This window comes from Tamandua tetradactyla, chromosome 9 (genome assembly GCF_023851605.1).
Source record: "Tamandua tetradactyla isolate mTamTet1 chromosome 9, mTamTet1.pri, whole genome shotgun sequence".
Taxonomy (NCBI): domain Eukaryota; kingdom Metazoa; phylum Chordata; class Mammalia; order Pilosa; family Myrmecophagidae; genus Tamandua; species Tamandua tetradactyla.
Window position 1 is genome coordinate 3,333,565 of NC_135335.1, and position 12,249 is coordinate 3,345,813.

The 12,249-nt window shown below is 50.9% G+C and overlaps 1 protein-coding gene across 2 annotated transcripts in view; it reads left to right on the plus strand.

Moving 5' to 3' along the window:
- LOC143646481 (actin, alpha skeletal muscle 2-like) overlaps positions 1 to 12,249 on the plus strand; it is a 49,429-nt gene that overhangs the window by 14,960 nt on the left and 22,220 nt on the right. For both annotated transcript variants that reach the window (XM_077115402.1, XM_077115401.1), the window contains exons 3-4: positions 3,592 to 3,730; positions 11,362 to 11,490. In XM_077115402.1, coding sequence (XP_076971517.1) covers positions 3,614 to 3,730; positions 11,362 to 11,490 — 246 coding nt within the window. In that variant the 5' untranslated portion in view covers positions 3,592 to 3,613. The remainder of the gene's footprint in view (positions 1 to 3,591; positions 3,731 to 11,361; positions 11,491 to 12,249) is intronic.

A 12,249-nucleotide genomic window follows, 5' to 3' on the forward strand; every position in this document is an offset into this window, starting at 1 on the left:
GAAAGACTCTAAGAGGTCAGTGGGCAAACTTGAAGCCCTAAGTAGGTCAGGAAGCCACAGGCTCTGCTATTCCACCACGAAGGCTTTGTGCAGAAACATTGACATTGGAGACCATGGGCCAGGCTAGAGTGTAGACCCAGCCTGCTAACTCTCTGGAACTGTCCATCCCTTTATCTCACGGGCAGTGGCACAGTGTCCAGATGGTACTGGAAATTTGGGAGCACTTCTGTCACTACCTCCCTTTTGCACATCAATGATGTAGCAAAAGGCTGACCTCTCCAAAGTGGCTGGATCCCTCCCTTCCAATCTCCTTGAAGCTTCCTTTAGATTTTTATTTCTGTGCATTAATACTGAATATTTCCCAAGTAAGTCCCAGATCAATGGGGATTTGGACTGAAGTTGAAAAGCTCCCCTTCCTCCAACACAGCTGTCTTAGCACCAGTTGCTCCAGCCTGCTTTTCAGCAGTCAGGCAAGGTCAGGAATTCAGCCCTCACCACGCTAAACTGGCTTTTATTTCACTCAAGACACCCCAGATGAAAATGTTCTGGCTCAGGGACAGCGCTGGCAATTACTCATGGCCTAATTTCCTTCCTTTTGCGAAAGAAGTAGAAATGGAAGGCAACATTAAATGTTCTAAAACGAAACAAAAGCAAAACCAGATTTTTGTCCCTGGAGCTGATGTCCCTTATTTGCCCCAAAGCAAGGATCAAAACAGCCTGACCAGCCCGAGAATTAATTCATTTCTGGGCCCCAAGTGCACTGAGCTGTGGTGGAAAAGGCACAGCTTTGGGATTCCCATGCCCAGGCCAGCCATTTGCTACAGGAGAGGCTTGGGCAATTCCCTTGCCTAGGAGAGACATCTCAGTCTGCTGAACAGGCTGATAACGACAGCAACAGCAGTAATAGTAACGCTTGCCACAATGGCGAGAGACCCGTGAGCAAATTTGTATGTGCCTCCTGCAGTCCAAAGTGCCCCATGAATCTTGCACTTTACTTGGCACAGGCAGGTCCTTCCCTGCACTGCGAGGTAGGAAACGAAAGGACGGCCAGTCCTGCTGTCGAGATGCAGCTGCACAGGTGAGCTTACACCAAAGGCAGACAGGATGCCTGCAGGAGCTCCGAAGTCTCCTCCGAAATGGCACCCAAAGGCCACCGAGAAAGGTTCACTGCGCATCAGGGACGGCAGTGGGTGCCTGGAGGGAGGCAGGGGCATGTGGGGACTGTGACAGTGCTGTGTGAAAAGCACCTTGGTACAGCCATGGCAAATCCACCAGCATTTGGGTTTGCACAGCACTTTGGCAAAATGTTGACGGGGCTTTTAAAATGTCTAGCTCTTCTAAGTAGAAATCCAGATACAGGACAACGAATGAGGAGTAAGATTGTTCAGTGCAGCATTGCTCACAAAAACAGAAAAGACTGGACCTGATGCAGCCAGGAAAACAGTAGGGTGATTCCCCAGTAGTGTAAACACAGAGTTATCATATGACACTGCAATTCCGCTCCTGGGGGATAGACCCAAGAGAATTGAAGACAGGTGTTCAAACAAAAAGTTGTACACCCGTGTTCATTTCAGCATTATTCACAATGGTCAAAAGGGGAAACCACCCAAACATCCATCAGTCAGTGAATGGATAAATACAATGTAGTCTATGCACTCCACGGAATAGTATTCAGCTGTGAAAAAGGAACGAGGTTCTGATATATGCTACAGTGTGAGTGACCCTTGAAAACATTATGTTACATGAAAGAAGCTGGTCCCAAAAGACCACATATTCTATCCATACGAATTGCCCAGAATAAGCAAATCTATGGACAAAGTAGACTAGTGGTTGCCGGGGTTTGGGAAGGAAGAGGTTGGGAAGTGCCTGTGAATGAGCTCAGGGTTCCCTTTTGGAGATGAAAATGTTCTGGAAGTAAATAGAGGCGACAGTTGTGTGACACTCACTGCGAATGTATTAAATGCCAGTGAATTGTTGACTTAAAAATGGTTATAATCAGTGAATTAAAAAGTATTTGCAAAGTCCCCTTGGGGGAATGGTGAAAAAGGGGGAAAATTCAACTTCCCCAAGTGGGGAATTCCTGATATTCTCACAAGCAGTGGGGACAACCAAAGCTATAGGTTTATTTATACGAAACTTAACCCCACAAAGGATAGGTCAAGCCTACTTAAAATTAGGCCTAACAGTCACCCCCAAGAGAGCCTCTTCTGTTGCTCAGATGTGGCCTCTCTCTCCAGCTAACACAACAAGCAAACTCACCACCCTCCCCCTGTCTACGTGGAACATGTCTTCCAGGGGTGTGGACCTTTCTGGCAACGTGGGACAGAAATCCTAGAATGAGCTGAGACTCAGCATCAAGGGATTGAGAATACCTTCTCGATCAAAAGGGGGAAGAGTGAAATGAGACAAAATAAAGTATCAATGGCTGAGAGATTCCAAACAGAGTCGAGAGGTTATCCTGGAGATTATTCCTTCGCATTAAGTAGATATCACCTTGTTAGTCAAGATGTAATGGAGAGGCTGGAGGGAACTGCCTGAAAATGTAGAGCTGTGTTCCAGTAGCCATGTCTCTCGAAGATGATTGTATAATGATATAGTCACAATGTGACTGTGTGATTGTGAAAACCTCGTGTCTGATGCTCCTGTTATCTACCTTATGGACAGATGAGTAAGACATATGGATTAAAAATAAGCAAATAATAGGGGGAACAAATATCAAAATAAATTTAGAAGATTGAAACACTAGTGATCAATGAATGAGAGGGGTAAGGGATATGGTATGTATGATTTTTTTTCTGTTTCCTTTTTATTTCTTTTTCTGAATTGATGCAAATGTTCTAAGAAATGATCATGATGATGAATATACAAGTATGTGATGGAAGAAAAAGAATGTTCATATTGTATGTTGATAGGTTTATTAATAAAAATTTTTCAAAGTCACAGGATTTGAATAAACTTTATGAGAATGAAAAAAAAGGATTATAATAGTAGATTTTACCTTATGTGTATTTTATGACAGTAAGAAAACTGCAATAGCCAAAAGAGAAAATGCATCCATTCATTTCGAGGGCAATCAGTTTTTTAAAAATCTATACATAGAAATAGGTGGGAAACTGCAATGCTAAAATACAAGGACAGCTGTGGGTGGTGGGACTATAGGTGATTGTTTTTTCTTCTTTATATTTTCCCATGATTTTCAAACTTGCAAAGCATTGGGAGGGAAGCTCTGGAAGCAATGCGGAGGGTGGGATGAGTTTTGACCAGGACTAGGCAGGTGCACACCTCACAAAAGCAGCAGCATTTGACCTGGAAGTAAGTGGGGGGCCTGGCTGCAGATCACAGCTCCTGCTGGGGGTCCCCTCCAAGTCCCCGCCCGGAGCCCCTCTCTCTGCGGATGGACAAGGACCTCCTTGTCCACGAGGGGCCCTCATTCCAGGGCACTGCCCATAGTACCCAGAAAGTGGCTGGTACCAGCTTGGGGCAAACCCCCGCCACACCTGGGGGATGCACCCTAAGTTCTGAACTAGAGTAGCCCTGACCTCAGCGCCTGGCATGGCAGCTAGCTGACAGCCTTGTTGTCTCTTCTTGCAGCCTCCTCCCTGTCAGCCCCAGCATGGAGAACACACCCCTCGTCTGTGACTACGGCTCTGGCTTCAGCAAGGTGGGATATGCAGGAATGGAAGCCCCCCAGGCCGTGTTCTCAACAGTCCTCGGGAAACTTCGGCATGATGTGAGTGATGGGGGGGGCATCCTGCTTTGGGTGCAACCCTGTCCCCTCTCTGGCAGGGCCCACAGGGTCCCTCCTACGCGCGGGGGCTCCCCAGTGTGAGCGCGTGCTAGGATCACGGTGGGTGCTTGGCAAGCACAGGCGGCCAAGCTGCACCCAGAGCTTTTGCTTCGGGATGTCCTGAATGGGGCCCAACACGCTGTAGTCCTCACCCCTTCCCAGGTGCCAGGCTTTGGGGAGCCCTGAGTTAGGTGGAGCATCAGCCGGGGAAGAGGACCAGGTGTGAGAAAAGCAGCTGGGGTCCACTGTGACCTGCAGCACAGCTACTACTGACCCACGCCCCAGACCAGACCTGGGCAGGCACGGCTGCCGGCCTTCCGTAGCCTATCTCAGGGCTGTAAGGAGGTAGAACATTTCTACTCACCTGCAGCTTGCTAAAAATAAGGATAAACAAAATACCAAAGCCATCATGTTCTTGGGTGGCTTAGAAATGATGCAAAATAAAACGATTTCAGCTTTTCTCAGAAATCAGACTCTAAATCAGATCATGCCCCATGTCTCGCCCATGGAAGCAGTGCACTTTCACTTCATGTTTGGAGAGAGTGTGGGCCTGAGACCCCAGAGGTCCTGGAGACGCACATCGGTGGGTGGGCTCCGTGCATCAAACCCACCACGTCTGCATATGGGGTCTCAGATCATTGAAGCATTCTTAAAATAATGGACTTGCTTGAACCCAAGGAATAAATAATCCGCTGTAGAAAGAAAACAGAGATGGATGCACTGACGAATAATTCCACTTCAAAGTTGGGAAGTCTGTTGTCCCCTCCAGGCTCTCCCAGTAGCAGCAGCAGCAGAGCTGGGGGGTCTGGTGTCCCCTCCAGGCTCTCCCAGTAGCAGCAGCAGCAGAGCTGGGGGGTCTGGTGTCCCCTCCAGGCTCTCCCAGTAGCAGCAGCAGCAGAGCTGGGGGGTCTGGTGTCCCCTCCAGGCTCTCCCAGTAGCAGCAGCAGGTCCTCAGCTCTAGGCTCAAATAATCCCCCAATCTGTTGAGCGAATGTGAGCTGGCAGCCTTTTCAGTAGGTGCTTTGGCTACCCCTTCTTCTGGAAAGGGCACCGCCACTCTGGGGGTCACTTCTGGCACCCAGGTGGTGGCTATGTGGGGGCGAGACCCAGCTGAGGTGAGTGTTGTATAAAGTCCACGCTCTGAATTATGCTCCTCCTGGGAAAGTTTCATTTGTCCCCGATAAGGAGGGACATGGCGGCATGGAGAGTCACGCCACAGGAGCCCGCGGTGGTCCCTCCTGTGCTTTATAGCACAGGAGACAATTACAGACCATGTTTCTAATTATTGCAATAATTACCTGCAACGTTCCTAATGATTCAGCTCCAGTGAACAGTGCATTCGAGCCTGTGGCTTCGTGGGTGGTGCAAAGGGGACCTCCCTGCCTTCCCACTGAAGTGGGTGGTTCGCACATGGATCTTGGGGAGCCGATGGATTTCCCCTCACCGTCCAGAAGGTGGGGTTCATGGTCACGATGGCCCTGCACCCCAGCCAGCTGAGTGCTTGTTTCCTCCAGAGAGGATAGCTTAGTGGTTAGGGGTACAGGCCACGGGATCAGAGAGACCCAAGTTCAAACATCAGATACCACTCACCTGTGGGCAGGTGTGCCTGCCTAAGCTTCCTGGCTCTGCAACAACGGCTCAGAGCAGAACACTGTCATTCTCTCCAGATCTGAAGATCAGAAATCATTCACACTGGGGTAAGGTCAAGGGCTTGGCCAGGCCACTCTCCTCCAGGGGCTTTAGGGGAGAATCTGCTTATGGCCTTTTCCAGCTGCTGGAGCTGGGGTCCCTCTGTGTGCGGCTCCATCTTCAAAGCACTCCTCGGACCTCAGCCGCCACATCGCCTCCATCGCCTTCTTCCCCCTTGAGGTCTGTGGGATGGCGTGGGGCCCGCCTGCACCACCTGGGGTCGCCTCCCCCCATCCAGGCCCTGAGCCTAATCACATCTGCCAAGTCCCCTCTGCTGTGTGCATTACCATATTCGCATGCTCCAAGAATTAGCGGGCATTTCATGGGGCCATTCGTCAGCCGACCGCAGTACCTTTGCAGGTGTGTTTCTCCTTTGCGCAGTGGGGTGGACCAAAGCATGCATCTTGCAGACTGGCCAGGTTAAGTGGGAAGGCGAATGCATGCTTCGGTACAGTTTCCAGCCCATGAAGTGCTTACGGATGATGACGATGTGAAGTCCCAGCCCCCAGCTCCTCTCTGCTCTGCCCTCCGAGGATGAAGACACTTGAGAAGGGTGCTCTCGGGGGCACTTGGCCTAGGGCGAGGCTCTCCCCTGCCCTGGCACCCCCACCCCATCCCAGCAGTCTTGAGGTGGACCCAGCACAGAGCTCAGCCAGCCCAGGGGGGCTTTTCTGTGGTCAGATCGTTCTCTAGAAGGAAAGTCAGACCTTCCGTAGGGGAGGGAGATGAAGCGCGCACTGAGGAGCGTGTCCAGATGGAGACACATGGCGTCCAGGAATCAAGGGCATCAGGGTCGCCGGTGGAGTGGGACAAATTGTGTTGTCCTGGCCCCACCCTGGATCTGATAAGTCAGAACCTCAGGGGCGGAGGGCAGTGAGTTCCATTTTAACAAGCTTCCCAGGGAGTTCTGGCGCATCCAGACCATACCATTTGTGGATCTGCATCTGGGATCCATTGCTCTCGGGTCTGTAGCCTTCACTGTACAGGGGAGAAGACAGGTGTTGCAGAGGCACCTGGCTGGCGAGGCAGCCACTCAGACCTGATGTGGTGGATTAAATCCAAGGATGTGGCCATGCCACGGAGGCAGAGATGCAAACCAGGGAGCCTCCAGGAGGGCAGCAGGTCAGCCCCAGAACACCAGACCTTGGGGAGAAAGCATGGCTTTGTCGACTTCTTGATTTGGGATTTCTGGACTCTAAAACCATGAGTCCATCAATTCTTATTGTTTAAGCCAATCCACTGTGCGGTATTTTCATCGCCTTTTAGCAAACCCAAGCTCCTGATTCTACACTCAGGCAACTGCCCTCTACTGTGCCATTGTATCATAAAAGGGACCACAGACAATACGTAAATGAATCAGCATGGCTGTTTTCCAATCAGACTTGGTTTATGGATCGTCAAAATTTGAATTCATCTAACTTTTTTGTGTCACAAAATGTTCTTCTTCTTTTGATTGCTTTCAACTCTTTAAGAATGTAAAATCCATTCTTGGCCTGTGGGCTGCACTAACACGTGCTGAATTTGGCCCATGGGCCACAGTTTGCAGCCCCTGTTCTCTGGGTCTAGGGTTCAAGAGGACCCTCATGGACTAAGAAGTTCCCACTGAAAAGAGCCCAGGCTGTGAAGCTTACACATCTCATCATCTCTTGCGTTAAGCAGTAACAAGAAGCATGCTCTCTTCAGGGAAAAATTGGCATCGTTTTTGTGCTATTTCAACACCAGCATGAAAAGGCTCTTCTCCCTGGAAGGCAGCCACACTCTCCTCCTGGGGCCTCACTCGGGACCACGACTCAGGCCTCTTGACTGAGTGTAGAGCTCGGTGGGCTGGCGCTGGAGAGGCAACTCCTGCGCCGGGCAGCAGGCAGGCGCTGGAGACGGATCTGAACCATACCCAGCGGAACCACTTTGGTTGCTACCAGTTTCAGCTGAAATTGAGCCACCGGGCATCCCCAAAGAGCCACCTCAAACCCCAAACACAAAACCTTTGATGCTGGTGATGGCTGCCAGCTCCCAGACCCTTGAAGTTTCCTGAGTCAAGAAGCAGTGTGAATGCTGTCGATAAGAAGTCACCTGCAAGGGCCCTTGTTGATCTCAGGACATCTATTTACAGGGCCTGAGCTGAGCGAGATGGGAGGTGCCTGCCCAAGATTATTTTGGTATCTCCATAAGGCCCTCTCAATTCACGTGTGAGACTTACCTTCATCCAGGACAGCTTCCAGCGAGCACCATCGGAAGGAAGCAGAATGTTCTTTCCATTGGCCCTTCCTGCAATGTCCCCCCAGCAGCTGGAGCCCTGCCCAAGGACGCTGTATGCTACACCTCGGCTTGCTCCTGCCCCAAAGTCTCAAGGCAAACGCGTTGCTCCCCGACTCACCGTGAAACCTAATGCTCTCCTTGAATGGCTCCCTTCCCACCTGGAAAGGACAGGCATGCAGTCCCCCCACAGCACCCCCGCTTTTAGGGCTTTATCTATCCCGTAGTGCAGAGAGGAGGAGTGAGCATAAGTCTGGGGGAAGCAGCAGGGGCTCGAGCATGCCACGCTATAACCGTCCTGCTGTGCTATGGCTGCGGCCGCAGTCATTCCCACAGGGTGTAACATGACAGGAATTCATGCTCTGACAGTTCCGGAGGCCAGAAGTCCGAAACCAAGGGGCCAGCAGGGCAATGCTCCCTCCGGACCAGCAGGGCAGTGCTCCCTCCGGAGGCTCCAGGGGAAGTTCCCTCCTCTTGCTTCTTCCAGCTTCTGGAATGCTCCCGGAAGTCCTTCGCCTCTGGCTGCAGCAGCCAGGGTCTGCCGCCATCTGCTGCTGACCGCACCTGGCATGCATGTCTTCTCCTTTTCCATCAGTCTCGATTCTCCCTCCACTTCTCTCCTATAAAGACTTGTCATTGGAATTAGGACCCCCCCCTCCCCCAAGAGACGCCAGGATAACTGCCTCATCTTGAGATCCCCACTTGAATTACATCTGCAAAGTCCTTTTTCCAGGTAAGTTAACCTCCGTAGGTTCCAGGCATCCAGACGCGGACAGATCTTTTGGGGTCCCCCTCCAGCTCCCAGCAGTGGTTTCTACTTATTGCCTCTGAGCTCTGCGCTGCTGGAGCTGGGAATTTGCAAGTGACATTTCCAAGACTCCCTTATCAATTACCTTCCAGTTAGGCCAAGCAGGAGCTCCTCGGGCAGGAGGAGTGGAAGGAGGGGGGCAGGACTCCCTTCCTGGCCGCAGTCACGTCCGGCCTCCCGCTTCTGTCTGCCCTCCAGCCCTGTGCAGTCCCTGCCCTATGGAGATGCCTGCAGCAGCCAGGCAGAGCCCCCAGTTCTCTGGGGTCCTGTCTCTGAGCTCCTTGTTCTGTGGGATCCTTTCTCTGAGCCTCCCATTTTGTCACTCCCACCCGCACCCCGGCCTTTGCTGTAGTTGTGCGGGTCTTCCCTGCTGTTCTGGTCTCTGAAGACTCCTGGACCCAACTCCTGGATTCCGTCTTTCTGTTTGAAATACTCAGCAGCCATCACTTTTCCCAGCTGCTACCATGATTGGTCTTGTGACATCAAAGTTTAATGCTGCCCCATGACGTCCCCCTGGCCCAAAGGGGAGGAAAAGCGGATGTTAACCACACGAACAACAGTACGTAAAATTGGTTATATAAATAGCGAAATACAAGATCATAGAGAGAAAAATCAAATTCTTCACCGAAATAAAAAGGAGTGACCGAGATGGATTATGAGAGCCGTAAATTATCGACCTGACCCACCATCGACTGGGGACCCCCACGGACTGCGGACCTCTGCTTTATTTTGTTTTCTAGGAGATATCTCTCGGCTGTGAGCCTTGGGCTTCAGGGCCAGTGTCTGGGCAGCAGGGCAGTAAACTTCTGCCTCTGAGAGGGGTCTGAGCCCTGAGAGAATGTTCTGAAGGAACTCACACTTCCTTGCAGGTGTAAACTCTACGCTGTTCAACCACAGGCTCAGTGAAATGGTCTCCTTAACTGCCCAAATCATCCCCAAATCAAGGTTTCACAGGCATGGAGACTCAGAGTGCTCCTCGGGGCTCCCCTCACCCCCACACTCTCCGTCCAGGGCCTCAGCCCAGCAGCCAGGAGGGCAGTGAGACCAGCCTTGGGAAGGCTTGTGAGGACATATGGACAGGACGCCCCAAGGCCGGTCCGTCCATCCTAACTCGCACAGCCACTCCAGCCTGCCTGAGTCCAGCAACTGGACCCCAGGCCAAACCTTGTCCATCTTGTTATTTCCAATGATGACATCGTTCCTTCCTCACCCCCCACCCCCAACCATCTGTGGCCTCCCCCACCTGCACTCACTTTATCTGGGTAAAACTGAAAAATGTCAGCGCGGTGGAAGCATTGGCAATATGTCACATCAGTGTGCCTGCATCTGTGAGGGAGCCCCAGAGAAGCAGAGCCAGCAGGATATATATATATATAGGGAAGCTTATTTTAAAGAATTGGCTCATGGGACCATGGGGGCTGGTGCAACTGAAATCCACAGGCAGGCCAGCAGGCTGGAAATTCAGGCAAAAGCTGATGCTTCCATCTTGAGTTCAAAACCTGCAGGGCAGGTGGGCAGGCTGAAAACCCAGGCACGATACTTACACTGCAGTCTGAAGACAGAATTTCTTCTTCTGCAGGGAACCTCAGGTTTTCTGCTCCTCAGGCCTTCAGCTGGCTGGGTGAATAATAACAACTAATAACATCTACAAAACGCCTTCACAGCAATGTCTAGACTAGAGTTCGGCCAAACGGCTGGACGCCATGGTCTAGCCAAGTTGGTGTCTAAGTCAACCATTACAGAGTTCTTTTCATTTATAAAATGCATTTGGTCTCATTTACTTGATCCTCCAGTGCTTAGCAGTGGGTGGGGAATCGTTGGCCCTGTTTTACAGGCAAGGTGGTGGGGGACTCAGAGGAGACAAGCTACTTGCTCAGAGGTGTCAGAGCAGAGGGTTCCACCCCAAGAGACTCCTGGGAGCGTAAAGCTGTGTGCAAGGGGCTGTGGTGGCCGCGAGAATGGGTCTCACAGACCTGCTGCCACAGGGTTTCCACTCTAAAATTCACTGCACCAACGCCGCAGTGTCCAAGGGTTGTCCCCAGCCAACGACTGAGTAGGGATTAAGACAAGAAGTGTTCCTCGGATGACTGGTACTTCACTGATGATTGGCTTTGGCTTGAAAACGCTGCAACACCCTTGCCAAACCTTTCTTAGACGGCACAGTGGCCTAGGACAACCAGCCAACTTTTCTTTCCTTTCTCCAGCCACCAGGTTCCATCCTGGTCAACAGCCTGAGGCCTCTCTCAGCTTCGGCCGGCTCTCTCTGCATTTCCTCTGACACAGACATAGTCCCTAACACAATTCTTATGTCTTGAATCCTGTGTTGGTATCTGCTTCTTGGCATACCTGGACTATGCACATGGGCCAACTGATCAACCCCTCTGAATGACAGAATGAATATATGAATCTGCCATGGAAGTAGCTAGGTTTGTCTTTACAAAAGACAATAGAAATTACATTGCTTACCCTTCCCCACCCACCACCCAAGCAATGGTAGAAAAGAATTCCTCTCCTGCTCACGATTCTTTCCTCAGTCAGCCTCTCTCCTTTTTTGCCCTCAGTTTGCTCATCTACAAAGTGGGCACAGTGAGTGTCAGGGGAAACAGTTCTTCAGATCCCCTTTCCCCTTGCATGGAGCTTTCTGAACCTATTAGTGGCCTTTGTTGAAATCGTGTAAATGGTCCTACACGCCGACTTAAAACCATCTCCACAACGATGGCTGACTCCCAGTTAGGTCTCATAGTGTGCTGGCAAATGAAAGCTGAGCGAGTCCAGTCCCTCAGCCACTTTTCAGAGCTGATCCCTCCTGGCCTGTATTTTTCAGAAAGTGTTGGTAGGAATGGAAGAGAAAGACTGGTTCATCGGAGCTGAAGTGCAGAAAAACCGAGAGAAACTCAACTTGGAATATCCGATATCTCGGGCGAATATTACCAACTGGGACCACATGGAAAAGGTAGGCGGCAGCTGCCGTTGGGTTGGGACCTGTTCCCGGAGTCTCCCAACCAGGGCCAGGTGATATACCTCTGTCTTGGTCCCCAGGAAAGGAGTATTGCTGGATGTTGACATCAACTCTCTAATGTCTCAGTCCCTGTAGACATTACATCACGCTGCAGTTACACTCAGGATATCTAGACTTGGGTTTGGCTTCTGCCTCCACAGCTTATCAGTTATGCCACTTTTGGCCAATAATTTAGTCTCTCTGACCCTCAGTTTCCTTCTCTGTAAGATGGGGGTATACTGTTCCTGCCACATAGGACCATTCTGAAGGTTAAAAGGCACAATGAGTAAAAAGTCCTGAGTTCAACATAATAAAAGTTATAATAAATATGGCTAATTTGAACCATTCTCTCTTAGTAGCTGAGGCTTCTTCTGATCAGGGCATTCATTTATAGTTGAACTAGTTACATGCTGATGTAGGGGATGTATCAGTTATCCAATGCTGCGTAACAAGTCACCTTAAAACCTAAAGGTTTAAAGCAGCAAGGTCATCCATCACCTGTCATGGTTCTTGTGGGTCATGGATTTCAGGTGGCTGAGCTGGGTGGCTCTGGCTCAGAGTCTCTCGTTGGGCTATAGGCAGATGTCAGCCAGGGCTGGAGGGTCCACTCCCATGTGCCTGGCAAGATGCTTCCTCTTCCCAAGGAGTTCTCTACTGGGCTGTCCAAACGCCCTTCCAGCAAGGTGTTGGCTTCCCTCGGAGCAAACAGTCGAA